This window comes from Carya illinoinensis, chromosome 9 (genome assembly GCF_018687715.1).
Source record: "Carya illinoinensis cultivar Pawnee chromosome 9, C.illinoinensisPawnee_v1, whole genome shotgun sequence".
NCBI lineage: Eukaryota > Viridiplantae > Streptophyta > Magnoliopsida > Fagales > Juglandaceae > Carya > Carya illinoinensis.
In genome coordinates this window covers 39793702-39810428 of record NC_056760.1, presented here as the reverse complement: position 1 = coordinate 39810428, position 16727 = coordinate 39793702, and the positions used below count along the sequence as shown (strand labels likewise).

Genomic DNA, 16727 nt, shown 5'->3' with positions numbered 1-16727 from the left:
AGATCCATACTTGCTTTCCATTTATAGAACACAACACCCCCCTCATAATGGGTTGGGTGATATTAATAGAGATCCTTACCCGAAGATAGGGTCCCCATCCAAGACCTTCCTCGTCCACATCCACCTCCAGCACATCCCCTACTTTGGAGCCAATATGTTGAACAAAATCTCTAGTCATCCCTCCCAAGGGGAGATTATGCATTTGCACCCAAATAACTTCCTTCTCAAAGTGTATTTCTTTCATTGTTGTTAATCCTTCGTACTCCTTGATACATACTAAACTATGGTCAAAAGTCCAGGGTCTACCCTTCTTAACCCTCTCCAAGTCTTGATCCTCATGAAACTCAAACATAAACATGTTATCTCCCATAACTCTGAAGTTTACCTCCCCTTTTGGCCTCCATAATTTCAGCATGATTGTTTTGAAAGCATCTTGGTTTACCAGTTTATCCATAACTAGTAGCCCCATTAAGCACCTCTTGCCCCTCAGGGAGGCCACACCATCCATTCTGAGTTCCACTTGAACTTCCTGCTGTTCAGCTTCCGTCAGCTTGAGTTTGTGCCATTGTTCAAGGATGGCTTCTGTCATCTCTCCCTTCTGCTCAACCTTCCACCTCCTCTGTACCACTATTTTCCTTACAGACAACCTTGCCTAAAGCAAGACAGCACCTTCTCAGCGAGAGCTAGAAGGGTGTCACTAATACAGTAAAACCTTACATGAGGGCCACCTATTAGAATTTTTCCAAAAATCCCTAAACATTTCACCTCACCTAGCCACACGTTCACACCACTGTTTTGAATATCGTACCGTATCGGTTGATATGGTCGGTATATACCATACCCGCCAATAGTCCGGTACATGTATTATACTTGTTTCGTACTGGCCGATATTTCAGCCTATACTGACTTACGTACAGGTCGGTATTTCGGCCTTTACTTTTTCTTTTCTTTTTCATTTCTTCAAATTTCAAGTTTATTTTTTTTCCATCAATTCAGACTAGACTATTTATAATTTATATATATATGTATTTATGTATAATTTATTCATATATAAACTATTATTTTGAAATATAATTTATATATAATTTATTCATATATCAACTATTCTAAAATGATACCGGCACCGAAATATTTCGTTCTAGTACCTTAACCGGTACGGCATCCAATACGGTATTCAAAACATTGATTCCCACCCTCATCCAGATGATGCTACCACCAGCTAGCCCGCTGCCAGGTTGACGCTGCCACCAACCCAACGCAGTCAACCACTAGCCACCAATCACCACCATCGTCCTTCATGGTTTGTTTTTACAAGCCCATTTTCTATCTGTCCGATGAGAGAGAGAGAGAGAGAGAGAGAAGAGCTTCAATGCCCACTCTTAGGTTGGATGGCATCGATGAGAGAGAGAGACGAGCAAGAGAAAGAGAGCTTGGATGCAAAAGAGAGCTTGGATGCGGTGGATTTGATGGTAGATTTGCGATGAGAGAGATAGACGAGAGAAAATGAGAGTTTGCAATGGGTATTTGATGATAGAGAAGAGACGAGAGAGAGACAGATGAGAGAGGGAGAGTTGAGCTTCTATGCTAGACGTTTTTGAAGAGAGAGAGCTTGGGTGCAGTGGACGACCATTCCTTCTGTAATGGGTGTGTTACGTGGCTTTATTTTATCAGAGGCTATCCTCAAGCCTACTTTAAATGTACCAACTAGAAGGTTTTCTCAATTGAATATGACCACAATTAAAACTACTCAAACTATAACATTTATAAAAAGATATAATACATTAATCACGTCGATTATATTATTATACTAACATTTCCTTCTATGTATTACAATGTATTAGTCTCTTTAAATAAATCTCATATGTATTGACAGATAATATCTCACCATATTTAAATTGCACGAAATCAAGAATCGCTTAATTTTAGGAATCAATCACATTAGTCTACTTACCTTATGTATAACTTTCGATACTTAGTCCCTTGTACATCTATATATTTGTAAAGCTGAAAATAAATGAGATATACAGTTTTGAGCAAACACGTCTCCCTCTTGTTTCTTAACATGGTATCAGACTAAAATAGATCCACCTACACGTTGCCCATGGCCAACTCGTCCAACCCATCTATTCCCTCCCCTTATCTCCTTCATCCCTCAGATTCACTAAGTTTAATCCTCATCAGTGGCCTCTTTATTGGCGACAACTACCCAAAATAACAACAAGCCATGACAAGAGCTCTCAATGCTAAAAACAAACTTAGTTTTGTTAATGGCACCCTTAACCCCCCAACCCTACCACACCAGAATACACTCAATAAAACCAAACGAAGGACATGGTTCTTACTTGGATCCTCAACTACATCGACCCTTGCCTTGGTAATTCCCTAGAGTATTATACCGACCCTTGTGATGTTTGGGTCGATCTCTCATCCCCTTTTTGTCATGACAATAATGCCTGAATCTACCAGCTTAAACGAGTTCTTTCCTCCCTTCAACAAACCACAAACTCAGTTCATGACTATCACAACCAAATCAAACAAACTTGGGAAGAACTTGGACAGCTCTAAAATAGCATTGACCTTAAAGCTTTCCAACAGCAAGCCGATGATAAGCACGTGTTTCAGTTCCTACTCGGCCTTGATGACTTCTTTGCCCCTATCCACACACAAATCTTGGTCATGGATCCCCTTCCACCTATAAGCAAAGTTTTCTCTATTTTATTTCAGGAAAAACAACAAAGGATGCTCAACATTCGGCCCTCTTCATTGGAAACACTTGCCATGGCTGTCCAAACTAGTGGGTGTCCAAAACCACCCTTCAAATGCACGGTTTGTGGGAAGGAAGGCCATACCTGAGACAGGTGCTAGACCATCGTGGGTTACCCACCTGGTCGCGACTCACAATTGCAAACCAAACCACCATCACCTCCTCGACTTCAAGTCTGGCCCCTGGGTTGTCACCGAAGTTGTACCAAAAACTCCTAAGCTTGTTTGCATTTTCACCTTCTCCGATTGCCTCTTCCCCTACAAATTTCATTGGTAACCTCTTCTCCTCTAACTTTGATTTCTCCTTCAATCAGTGCTTTCATTGGGTGGTGGACAGTGGCGCGAGCCACCATATTTGCCACCAAAGGGAAGCTTTTGCCGACTTGCAAACCCTAGCCTCCCCTCATTGTGTTCGGTTACCCACGGCTAGGATATTCCAACTGAACAAGTACTTTTGTCCTTTCTCCCTCTCTCACTTTAACAAATGTTTACTTTATTCATCTTTTATCCTTCAATTTGTTATCAGTTTCCCAAATTGCCCTTCACAACTCTTGTGTTATCATTTTTTCTTCTAATACTTGTTATTTCAGGACCCACAAGCGATGAAGCCAATTGGAGTGGGTGATTTATGCAATGGGCTTTACGTGTATCATCCCGACCCTCTTGTGGTTTTTACTCCTCAATTTTTACTCCTCAATCCACTGCTAATAAGACATTATGGCATCAATGTCTAGGTCATCCCTCTAGCTTTACCATTCCCAATATTTTTTTATTCTCCCTGTATTTTTTCTAAATGTGACATTTGTGCTCGTTCCAAGCACACAAGATTACATTTTTCCCATCACGCTAATAAAAGTATTTCTCATTTTAATCGTATTTTTTGTGATATTTGGAGTGGATATCATACTCCATCTTTATGTGGGCCTCATTATTTTCCCACAATTGTTGATGATTTTTCCTACACTACTTGGATATATCTTATGTGTTTTAAATATACTCATTTAACACATTTTTTTGCCTTTATCCAAAATTAATTTAATACCACCGTTAAAATTATTTAAACTGATAATAGACAAGAATTTCTTTTCAATCAATTTCAAACATACCTCCATAATGATGACATCATTCATGAACGTATCTGTGTTGAAACTCCTTAACAAAATGGCATTGTGGAGGGTAAACATCAGCACCTTCTAAATGTTGCCTGTAGTCTTTGTTTTCAAGCACACTTACCCCTCTCCTTTTGGGTGATTGTGTTCTCACCACAGCATATCTCATCAATTGTATTCTCAGTTGCATTCTCCAAAATAAATCACCTTTTGAAATTCTTTTTGATAAAACACCCAACTATGATCACCTTCGTGTGTTGGGGTGCCTCTGTTATGTACAAACTCTTCGTGCTCATTGTGATAAATTTTCTCCTTGTGCTACTAAATGTGTCTTTCTTTGCTACCCTAGTACTCATAAAGCATATAAACTCTGCAATCTTGATACATAATCCATTTTCTATTCCCGTGACATCACATTCCATGAATAACAATTTCTTTTTCAGGATCTCCCAGAAACTTCCTCTTCTTCTCTTCCATCATTCCTTTTCCCGTTCCTGAACCTATAATACCTACTTCTCCACCCCCTAACTCTCATGACCCTCCTTCCTCCTTACCCTCATCTCCATCCGTCTCTCATCCTTGCCGCACCATTACTCAGCCTGCCTATCTCCATGACTATATATGCCCCACCTTACATATGGAGCCCACAGTGTCGTCACCTACTACACCAGCTTCAACTACTGCTCATCCTTTATATGTTTTTCTCTCATATTCTCATTTTTCTCACTCACATATTACTTATTTAACTATTTTTACCTCCTATAATGACACCTCTTGATATTTTGATGCCATCCACCACTCCTATTAGCGTGAGGCAATGTCCGCTGAGATCCATGCTTGAGAGGATAATTCCACTTGGACACTCAAGCCTTTTTCCCAAGTAAAAAACTCATTGGATGTAAATGGATTTTTAAAACTAAACTAAACGCCAATGGATCCATCGAGAGGTATAAAACTTGGCTAGTTGCCAAAGGGTTACACTCAAGTTAAAGGCCCTGACTACCATGAGACCTTTGCTCTAGTTGCCAAAATGATCACTGCCAGCTGCTTACTGGCAATCGCTACTATCAAATATTGGATTATTCATCAGCTCGACGTTAATAATGCTTTTTTGCATGATGATCTTGATGAAAAAATCTACATGACCCCACCACCTGAATATTGCACTCAGGGGAAGACCTGTGTCTGTCGGCTTAGAAAATCCCTATATGGCCTCAAGCAAGCCTCCCACAACTAGTTTTTTAAACTAACTACTGTGCTTCTTGATGCAGGTCTTCATCAATCTCAGGCAAATCACTCCTTATTCACCCTTGTTACCCATACCAACACTATTGTTTTTTTTTTTAAGAGAAAACCTGATCTCATTAATAAAACAGTTACCAAATACACCCAAGTTAGCATGAAATAGACAATCCAAGCTAGAGAGTATACAACATTTCCTTGGTAACTATAGTACTGATACATGATGGACACACTTCTATATCATAAAGATCCTCAGAGCATAACAGTGCATCTCTCGCTAGATAGTGAGCTGCTGAGTTAGCCTCCCGAGGAACATGTGATACAGACCAGAGGATGTAGTCAATGAGAAGCTGTCTTGCATCTCCAATGAGGCATCCACCTAGGCTCCAGTTCAGCTTGCGGTTCTTCAACAGGTCCACCACTTGTTTTGCATCCCCTTCCAAGTAGATGCTTTTCAAGCCAAGCTCTCTATAGAAGACTGCTGCTAAGAGTACACCATATGCTTCAGCATCAAGGGGAGAGATCCTTTAAGGGGCCTGTTTGCATGAAGAGCTCCAATGACCCAACCTTGATGATCTCTGACAAGAACTCCTATGCCTACTTTTCCTTCCCTTGAGTTAACAGCTGAGTCCCAGTTGACTTTGAATCCTTCAGCATTAGGTCTTGACCAAGTGAGGTTCCTTGCTGGGGCATTGCCATTGGGATTTGTTGGTTCTTTGAGTGCCTCCATATAGTCTGTCATTTCTGTTTTTGCCTATTGATACACACACGTGGGATGTGTGAAACCTTTTCCATGAATGAACTCGTTCCTTCTAGTCCATATTCTTCTTGCAGTAATGGCCATCTCCAAAAGGTCTAGTGGTTCTAAGGAAGCTACCATAAAGGATCAGATATCGAAGAAGAAGTCACTGTGATGAGACATCTTTTGCACCTTTTTTCCCCCTTGATTCCACACATCTTTGGCTGCACTACACCCCCATAGAGCATGTCCTGAGGTTTCTGCCTCCTGCAAACATATCAAACATGTGTTGTCTTCCACAATCTTTCTTTTTTTCAGATTGGCCTGGGTGGGAAGGGCCTCATTGCAGGCTCGCCATAAGAACATATTTGTTTGGGGAGTTGTATCCAATTTCCAGATGGCCTTCCAAAATAGCTTATTCTTGTTTCTATCTGATGTCTCCCCTTCCATTTCTCTGTCTAGCTCTTTAATGAAATGGTATCCACTCTTAACTGTGTATAAGTCATTGTTGGTAAATTCCCACACCAACCTGTCTTCCCTTCCCCCTATACTTAAAGGTATGGTTTTAATGTTCTCAACTTCGTGTTGGTTGAATAATTCATGGAGAAGAGAGTCTTCTCATTCCAGTCTTTGGGGATCTATGAGGTCACTGACTTTTTCACACCAACAGTCTTCATCTCGGGTTGATAGTACCATGTGATTATGTGAATGAGGTAACCATCTGTCAAACCATATATTCACTTTGGATCCATTCCCAATCCTCCACATGAGACCCTTCTTTAACAGATTTGCTCCAGCCTTGATACTTCTTCATACAAAGGAAGGCCTTGATCCCATCTGTGCTTCTGTGAAATCCACTCTACTGAAATACTTCTGCTTAAGAACCTTGGCCATCAGGAAGGATGGATTTTGTATAATACGCCACCCTTGTTTGGAAAGTAAAGCTAAATTGAATAGCCTCAAATCTCTGAAGCCAAGGCCTCCTGAGCCATTTTCAATGTTGATCTTGTCCCAATTGACCCATTGTATTTTTGAGGTCTCCTCATCAAATCCCCACCAGAACTGTCTGAGCATTTGATTCAGCTTGTTAGAGATGGACAAAGGAAGAAGAAACATCCCCATGGTGTAAGTAGGGATGGCTTGCAAGACTGCTTTTAGAAGAACCTCTTTCCCAGCTCCAGAAAGGTGCTTTGTCTTCCAGTTGGCTATACGAGCCCAGGTTCTGTCTATGAGGGAGTGAAATGTGGCTACTTTTGCTCTGCCCACCAGTGCAGAAAGGCCCAGATACCTTTCAAAGGTCCCAGAAGATTTAATCCCTGCTACTTGCAACAACTGAATTTGTGTCGACTGGCTTGTATTCTTGCTAAAGAAGATAGACGATTTTTCCTTGTTCAAAACCTGTCCAGATGCCTTCTCATACTGGCTAAGAATATTAAGTACACAGCTGAGTTCCTCAGGAGCTGCTTTGAAGAATAAGAGGCTGTCATCTGTAAAGAAAATGTGGTTCACAGTGACAGGTCCTCTTCCAATTGGGACAGGTGTGAGGTTACCACAAAGCTAGGCTCTATTGATGAGACAGGTAAGAGCTTCAGCACAAAGAATAAATAGGTAGGGGGACAAAGGGCCCCCTGTCTAAGGCTCCTGGAAGGCTAGAAACACTACTGGGCTTCTCCATTTATGAGGACTGAATAGGACACTGAATTAAGCCAAGTCTGGATGATGTTTGTCCAGTGGTTAGGGAATTCCATCTTTTTCATGATAGCTTCAATAAAGCTCCATTCAACCCTATCATAACCTTTACTCATGTCTAACTTGAGTGCCATGAAGCCTTTTTTTTCCCTTTCATTCTAGAGTTCATAGAGTGTAAAATTTCATAAGCCACAATGGTGTTATCAGATATTAACCTGCCAGGCACAAAGGCACTCTGATTGTGAGAGATAAGTCTAGGGAGAATTACTTTCAATCTGTTGGTTATTGTTTTGGATATGATTTTGTACACTACATTACAGAGACTGATGGGTCTAAAATCAGTAACTCTTTTAGGGCTCTTGACTTTGGGAATTAGAGTAATGAGTGTGTCATTTAACTCATAAATGGAACCACCATGATTAAGGGTTTGGAGGACTAGCTTGTACACATCTTCACTCACTACTTCCCAGTGTTTTTGGTAAAAATGGGCTGGAAAACCATCGGGGCCAGGAGACCCCAATGGGTTCATTTGTACAACAGTAGCTCTGATATCCTCTCTATTGAAGGGAATCATAAGCCAGGTCTTCATATCCCCTGCTAGCTTAGTATCCATGGCACTTAAACACTCATCAAAGTTAGAAGGCTGAGAAGTAGTAAAGAGAGAAGAGAAATACCCTATGAAGACTGCCCCAATCTCTATCTGTTCAGTGATAGTTCTCCCATTTGGATCCTCTATTGCTTTGATAGTATTGGTTTTCCTCCTTTGGCTGGCTTGCATATGAAAGTACTTGGTATTTCTGTCATCAAGTTTGAACCAGTGTTGCTTTGCCCTCTGCCACCACTTTAAGTCATTCATTGTCAAGTTTTCCTCCACTTCCCTCTGAAGCTGTTTCATTTAGGCCAGGTGATCACTCGTGACAGTTTCTTGGAGGTAACCAAGTCTTGCCATTCCTTTGTTGATTGCCTGGTGGCCTTCCTGTTGCATCTTGTTGTTCCAGTTCTGCAGGTCTCTTTGACAAATACCAAGTTTTTGCCTTATCTGTTTTACCTTTGTTTCTCCTCCTCCATCCTTCCTCCAGGCCTCGGCTATTGTCTTCAAACAGTCTTCTCTCATTTCCCAGGCCACTTCATATTTGAAACAGTTTCCTCTTTTCTTTCCCTTAAGGCCCTTTGTGTGCTTTTCAATTACTAGAGGGGAGTGGTCAGATTGAATTGTTGGAAGTGCAGTGCTCGAGCCACTCTTGAAAAGGTCACTCCATTCTGTTGCCCAGATGACTAACACAAGAGGGGGGGTGAATTGAGTTGTATTAAAAAAAATAACAATTATAAATCAAATATATAATATAAAATATAAACAAAATATGAAATAACAATAAATATAAAGAGTAAGGGTAAGAGAGAAGCAAACTCAGTATGTTAACGAGGTTCGGCCCCACTGCCTACGTCCTCGCCTCAAGCTACCCCTTGAGGATTCCCAAATTCACTATTCAACCTCCTTCAGGTGGAGATAGAAACCCATTACACCTTTGAACAACACCGCTACAAAGGATCCGTGTAGAACACCCTCTACACTTGCAATCACCTTACACGTGGTGATTCAACTATTCCCCGTGTAGAATACTTTCTACACACACAAGGGTTATACACACCCTTTTTCTGATACAAAAGCTGATAGTGGGTAGGTTATCAGAAAACACTCCTCAACGAGTGAAATAAGAACAATACAGCGCAAGCTATATCTCTCAAAATGAACAAGGATTAAGGCTCAATGTTTAGAGAAGAGAGAATGAAAGCTTTGAATGAATGTTGTATGCTCTTGGTGTTGTAAATGTGAAGCTCTCAAATGATCTATTTATAGGCATATGAGACTTCATATTCAAATTTAAAAAGATTCATATGTCAAAGACAACATCATTCACTTTTTCAAAAAATTCAAATAAAAGGTTATTCTTTTTCAATTGTCAAAGACAACATCATTCACTTTTTCAAAGAATTCAAATAAAAGATTCTTCTTTTTCAATTGTCAAAGACAACATCATTCACTTTTTCAAAAAAATCAAACCTAATCTTTTACTTTTGGCATATGACAAAATGAGCACACTTTCATTTTCAAAAAATCCAAACCTAATCTTTTACTTTTTGTATAAGTCTAAAAAAGCATCAATCACTTTTGAAAAAATTCAAATAAAACATGCACATGTGAAAGATGACAATCAATCATCTTTAATATTTTCAAAGTCCAATCCTTTAATCAAGGCATGCACATGCAAAAGATGACAATCAATCATCTTTAATATTTTCAAAGTTCAACCCTTTAATCAAGGCACGCACATGCAAAAGATGACAATCAATCATCTTTCAAAATTTTCAAATTTAATTTTCAAAAATATTCATGCACATGTGGAAAATGTATTTTAATGCTTTATGATAAAATATTAATTTTGAGCATTAATCCTAATCTTGAATTTTGAAGAGATTTACAACATTACTCTATAATTTTAATGTGAACTTGTTCCCTTCTTGCTCATGCTTGTTTCCTTGATGTGCTTGACTCCATTGTGTAGACAACTTGAGCTTGAAACTTCTTTATTCTTTGAATTCATTTGTTATCATCAAAATCCATGTGTAAATATATAATTACACAAAACTTGAAATCTTGGGTTCAACAATCTCCCCCTTTTTGATGATGACAAATACTTGATAGAACCTGAAACCTGTATTAATACTTAAGCTCCCCCTGAGAATGTGCGTTAGTTTTTCAAGCAAAAGTATAAATATAATTACAAGCATATATAACAAGTTTAGCAATTTAAACAATGTTAATGTTCTAGTCTAACACTTCTCCCCCTTTTGGCATCATTAAAAAGGATCCGCAACAAGTAAATGGATCTGAAGAAAACGGTGCGTTAGTAGACACTGTAGATAAATAAATAAATTTCATCCGTCCGTGACCCGACAAGTGCGGCTAGAGATTTGAAAAAATCGTCTGATGTTGTTGACAAACGAGATTGAAGGCTCCGACTTTCTAAAAAAATGTCATTTTCATCGATCGGGAAACAAAATACATTGCTCTTTGACTTGGATGATAGCTTGTCTTATTCTTTATGCTATCTCTATAAAATCAGTCCTGAAATTCATCCAATCCGCATCAAGTTTTCATCTCTATAACTCATCTGCATTCCTTTAGTATTCTCGTTTTAAGCCTTCTATTCTTTTCTCAATGGCTCATTCTTCTAACATTTCTCTAGATCCATCCATGAGCCATTCTGCATCTCAACCTCCTGTCCTTTCTGCAGCTGCCATTGGTGCTATGTTGCAGCAAGAAAATAATAATCTGACTAATAAGTCAGATTCTGATGCTATTTATGACTTGGTGAGTCTTGGGACTCGCTACTCTTCCTCTATTGTGGCTTTTTCTCAGCGGCTACAAGCCAAAAATCACGAAGTTGAAAAGCTCAAAGAACAAATTGTTGTACTTCAACAAATTGTTCAAGAGTCTCACACAAGGGAAGGAATCATTCGGCAGAAGAATAAACAGTTGAAATCTTTATTAGATTCTTCATTCCGCTTGCCGGTTCCCATGAATAAGAATGACATGATATTGTATGAAGAGAATGAGCGTCTCAAACATGAGGCTAAGAATCTCAAATTTATGTAAAAGTATTAAAAAAAAATCTATCTCTATTTTTATTGACTCTGGTCTATCTTTTAAGAGATATTCATAGCATGCATCATACCTATTTCTCTTCTGATCATACATAATCTATCTTCTGGTAAAGGTTTTGTGAAAATATCTGCTAACTGATCGTGTGTGTTTGTGAACTCTAACATTATATCACCTTTTTGTACATGATCTCGAAGAAAATGATACCTTATTTCAATATGCTTAGTTCTAGAATGTTGTATTGGGTTCTTTGAAAGATTTATAGCACTTGTATTATCACATTTGATTGGAATGTGATTATACATGAGTTTAAAATCTTCAAGTTGTTGCTTCATGTAGAGAACTTGAGCACAACAACTACCCGCAGCAACATATTCTGCCTCAGCAGTAGATAGTGCAACAGAATTTTGTTTTTTACTAAACCAGGAAACTAATGCATGACCTAAGAAATGACATGCTCCACTAGTGCTTTTTCGATCTATTTTACAGCCAGCATAATCTGCATCTGTGTAGCTGATTAGATCGAAAGATGTGTGCTTAGGGTACCATAACCCTAGGTTAATTGTACCACTAAGATATCTAAGAATGCGCTTAACTGCAATTAAATGTGATTCTTTTGGAGATGATTGAAAACGTGCACATAAGCACACACTAAACATAATATCTGGTCTACTGGCTGTTAAATATAATAAGCTACCAATCATACCTCGATATATCTTCGAATCAACTGGCTTACCGGATTCATCTTTATCAAGTTTAGTTGATGGGCTCATTGGTGTTCCAATTTCCTTAGCATTTTCCATCCCAAACTTCTTCAGTAATTCCTTAATATATTTTGATTGATTGATGAATGTCCCACTTTTTGCTTGCTTAATTTGCAATCCGAGAAAGAATGTAAGTTCACCCATCATGCTCATCTCAAATTCTTCCTGCATAGTCTTAGCAAAAACTTGACACATATTTTCATTAGTAGCACCGAATATTATATCATCAACATAAATCTGAATCAAAAGAATATCATCATTTTCATATTTAATGAAAAGAGTTGTGTCGATTTTTCCTCTTGAAAAACCTTTTTCAATCAAGAAACCACTGATTTTTGCTTGTGGATGACTTCATGCATACCTATAAAAACAATTAAAATGATTTTTCTTGGTACCCAAGTTCTTTGGGTCCTTTATTTATTAGTATTAGAAGAAACAAGATTTTTAGGTACCCATATGGCCCTAATAGTCATTGTATGATTTCTTCTAATAGGACAAGTATGATAATTATGACCATTTCTATTACAAAAATTACAAATAGCATGTGACATATATGAAAAACTTGAATGATTATAATAATATCCTTTTTTGACAAAATTATTTTTACGAAAAGAATTTTGAATATTAGTCTTTGAGGTAGAATGATTATCAAAGAAATTTTTATAAGGTTTGTATTTTTGTTTTGGCATATATCCCAAACCTGCCTTGTCAAAAACACATCTTTGACTACCAAGAAGTTTTTCAAAATTTCTTTTTCCATTCGTAAAGTTTTCAACAATATTTTCTAAATCGGTTTTCTTCTTATTCAATTCAAGATTTTCATCTTTCAAAATGATAATTTCTTTTCTTAAAATTTCAATTTCGTTTGTTAAAGAAGAATTTTTCTTTTTCAAAGCAGTATACTTGATACCCAATTTTTCAAATTCCTCATAAATCTCTTCTAAAACATTTTGCAATTCTTCATATGAAGGATTTTCAATATTATCAAGATTTGTTACCTCAATGTCATCTTTAGTCATAAGACAAAGATTTGCTGATTCTTCATTGCTTGCTTCACTATCTGAGCTACTTGAATCATCATCCCATGTAGCTTTCATTGCTTTCTTGCCCTTGTTTCGATCTTTCTTTAGCAGAGGACAATCTGGCTTGATATGACCAGGTTTATTGCATTTATAACAAATTAAAGTGTCGTTTTTACCTGAATCTTTCTTGGAAAACTTTTTGAAAGATTTCCTCGGAGGAGTTCTATTTTTCTTCAAAAACCTCTGAATTCTTCTTGTTATCATCGCAACTTCTTCATCTTTATCGTCATTTTCCTCATCTTCATCACTTTCACTTTCATGAGGAACAGCTTTAACTGCTAAGCTCTTCTTTGGCTTTCCTTCTTCTTCTCCTCTTTTCAATGTGTACTCATGGGTGATAAGTGACCCGATGAGTTCATTGACTTCGAGCTTCTTGAGGTCTCTAGCTTCAAGAATCACTGTAACTTTTGATTCCCAACGTTTTGGTAAAGAGTTGAGAATTTTTCTTACTATCTCCACCTTGGAATAAACTTTGCCAAGAGCTGTCAAGCTGTTTATGATGTTAGTAAAACGAGTGTGCATACTAGAAATAGATTCATCATCATTCATCTTAAACATTTCATATTCATGAGTAAGAATATAAATTTTTGATTCCTTGACTTGCGAAGTTCCTTCATAAGTTACTTCCAAGTTATCCCAAATTTCTTTTGCCGTAGCGCAATTCATTATTCTATTAAACTCATTTCCATTAAGAGCATTATATAATAAATTCATAGCAGTTAAATTTAAAGTATAAAGTCTATCGTCTTCACGATCAAACTCTTCTTCTTCCTTTTTGACCTTTACTCCACCAACCACTTTTGTTGGAATATAAGGTCCATTTACAATACATTTCCATATTTCTCTACCTTGAGCTTGAAGAAATATTCTCATTCTAACTTTCCAGAATGAGTAATTATCTCCACAAAAGAGTGGAGGCCGACTACTAGATTGACCTTCACCAAATGAAGCTGCAATGTTAGCCATAAGATCTTAACTCAAAAGATAGTTAATCTTATAATAGAGCTCTTAGCTCTGATACCAATTGTTGCCCAGATGACTAACACAAGAGGGGGGGTGAATTGAGTTGTATTAAAAAAAATAACAATTATAAATCAAATATATAATATAAAATATAAACAAAATATGAAATAACAATAAATATAAAGAGTAAGGGTAAGAGAGAAGCAAACTCAGTATGTTAACGAGGTTCGGCCCCACTGCCTACGTCCTCGCCTCAAGCTACCCCTTGAGGATTCCCAAATTCACTATTCAACCTCCTTCAGGTGGAGATAGAAACCTATTACACCTTTGAACAACACCGCTACAAAGGATCCGTGTAGAACACCCTCTACACTTGCAATCACCTTACACGTGGTGATTCAACTATTCCCCGTGTAGAATACTTTCTACACACACAAGGGTTATACACACCCTTTTTCTGATACAAAAGCTGATAGTGGGTAGGTTATCAGAAAACACTCCTCAACGAGTGAAATAAGAACAATACAGCGCAAGCTATATCTCTCAAAATGAACAAGGATTAAGGCTCAATGTTTAGAGAAGAGAGAATGAAAGCTTTGAATGAATGTTGTATGCTCTTGGTGTTGTAAATGTGAAGCTCTCAAATGATCTATTTATAGGCATATGAGACTTCATATTCAAATTTAAAAAGATTCATATGTCAAAGACAACATCATTCACTTTTTCAAAAAATTCAAATAAAAGGTTATTCTTTTTCAATTGTCAAAGACAACATCATTCACTTTTTCAAAGAATTCAAATAAAAGATTCTTCTTTTTCAATTGTCAAAGACAACATCATTCACTTTTTCAAAAAAATCAAACCTAATCTTTTACTTTTGGCATATGACAAAATGAGCACACTTTCATTTTCAAAAAATCCAAACCTAATCTTTTACTTTTTGTATAAGTCTAAAAAAGCATCAATCACTTTTGAAAAAATTCAAATAAAACATGCACATGTGAAAGATGACAATCAATCATCTTTAATATTTTCAAAGTCCAATCCTTTAATCAAGGCATGCACATGCAAAAGATGACAATCAATCATCTTTAATATTTTCAAAGTTCAACCCTTTAATCAAGGCACGCACATGCAAAAGATGACAATCAATCATCTTTCAAAATTTTCAAATTTAATTTTCAAAAATATTCATGCACATGTGGAAAATGTATTTTAATGCTTTATGATAAAATATTAATTTTGAGCATTAATCATAATTTTGAATTTTGAAGAGATTTACAACATTACTCTATAATTTTAATGTGAACTTGTTCCCTTCTTGCTCATGCTTGTTTCCTTGATGTGCTTGACTCCATTGTGTAGACAACTTGAGCTTGAAACTTCTTTATTCTTTGAATTCATTTGTTATCATCAAAATCCATGTGTAAATATATAATTACACAAAACTTGAAATCTTGGGTTCAACACATTCCTTATTAGCAAATGCTCTATCAATCATTTCCTTAATGAAAGCTTTTCCACCTTTATTGCTAGACCATGTGAACCTCACTCCCTGTGAATGGATGTCATTAAGACCACAGTAATCTATAGCTCTTCTGAAAGTTTCAATTTGTCGATAAGGCCTACTTGCTCCTCCCACCTTTTCCTTTTGGTGCAGTATCTCATTAAAGTCACCTGCACAGAGCCAGGCCATGGGGTTAGGGGGTTTTAGCATTTGCAACAGTTGCCAGCTGCTATTCCTCTTAGCCGATTCAGGGTGTCCATAGAAGCCAGTGAATTGCCAAGTTGGTCCAAGATCACCTTCTTGAATTAGTGCACTAATATGCCATCTTGTGTAGTTGATTATTTTGACCTGCCAAGTTTCCCTCCACAATAATGCAATGCCTCCACTCATTCCTACACAGTCCACAGCAAAACAACCCTCCAACTTCAAACTTCTTCTAACCTCTTCAAGTCTCGATTTTCTGCTCTTAGTTTCCACAAGAAAGACTAAGTTGGGCCACTTGTCTTTAGTTAAGTTTCTAAGGACACTAAGTGTCCGAGGGTTCCCAAGCCCTCGGCAGTTCCAAACAAGTACACTCATTGGGGCAAGCAGGGCTGGATACCAGCCTCTGCCATTACATCGTGGTTTTCCTTGTTATCCTCAATTCTCTTAGTTCTTTTTTCACCAGGGACATTCTCATTCACCTTCCTCTTACATCCCCTCTTATAGCTAGTTCTCGAAGCCTGGTTTGAGATATCAGCCAACAGTTCTGCTGCATTCACTTCATTGTATGAACCTCCTTGTCTTGCAATTCTTTTCCATTTCTTAGCCTTGTTCTTCAAACTAGCCGTACCATGAGTCCTATATTCACCTTCTTCTTGTTGTAAGCTGTCATCTTGCTAATACTAGAGTTCTTGATCTTAGGACCACCGTGCCCCACCCTAGACCCTTCCTTACTTTTAGCTGTTGTTTTATTCATTTCACAATCTAGCACGTGTGCCATAGTACTAGCATCAGTCCCTACTCCTCTAGGTGTTGTCAAGCCAGGTTCTATATCCATTTCCCCGTTAGGGCCCTGTGGTCTTTGAGAACTAGTTTTTCCCCCTGCTACACTATTTCCCTGGACATGGACTACCTCATTGTGATCTAAAAGTTCACTTTTGGCCTAAACTGATTTAGGGACATCTAGGAAAGGTCCAACATAGTTACCTTTATCTGAGCTTCCT

The 16727-nt window shown here is 37.8% G+C and overlaps 2 protein-coding genes across 2 annotated transcripts; both read right to left on the bottom strand.

Moving 5' to 3' along the window:
• Nucleotides 1-6663: 6663 nt before the first annotated feature.
• Nucleotides 6664-8437, bottom strand: LOC122277099. The gene is made up of 2 exons (XM_043086979.1): nt 7861-8437; nt 6664-7340 (listed from the first exon to the last, which is right to left on the bottom strand). The coding sequence occupies exons 1-2, from the start codon at nt 8435-8437 to the stop codon at nt 6664-6666; spliced, it is 1254 nt and encodes a 417-aa protein (XP_042942913.1).
• LOC122277098 lies at nt 8438-16101 on the bottom strand. The gene is made up of 2 exons (XM_043086978.1): nt 15465-16101; nt 8438-8817 (listed from the first exon to the last, which is right to left on the bottom strand). Exons 1-2 carry the CDS (start codon nt 16099-16101, stop codon nt 8438-8440), a joined length of 1017 nt encoding a protein of 338 aa, XP_042942912.1.
• Between the last annotated feature and the right edge of the window lie 626 nt (nt 16102-16727).

Excerpts from the sequence above, each read along its gene's own strand:
- LOC122277099 (XM_043086979.1), bottom strand. The coding sequence starts at position 8,437 with ATGAAACAGCTTCAGAGGGAAGTGGAGGAAAACTTGACAATGAATGAC. Across the intron at positions 7,341-7,860 it reads TTTTAGACCCATCAGTCTCT|ATGACAGCCTCTTATTCTTC; the intron begins GTAATGTAGTGT and ends TTTTCTTTACAG.
- LOC122277098 (XM_043086978.1), bottom strand. The coding sequence starts at position 16,101 with ATGAGTGTACTTGTTTGGAACTGCCGAGGGCTTGGGAACCCTCGGACA. Across the intron at positions 8,818-15,464 it reads TGTTGAACCCAAGATTTCAA|TCATCTGGGCAACAGAATGG; the intron begins GTTTTGTGTAAT and ends CTCTTGTGTTAG.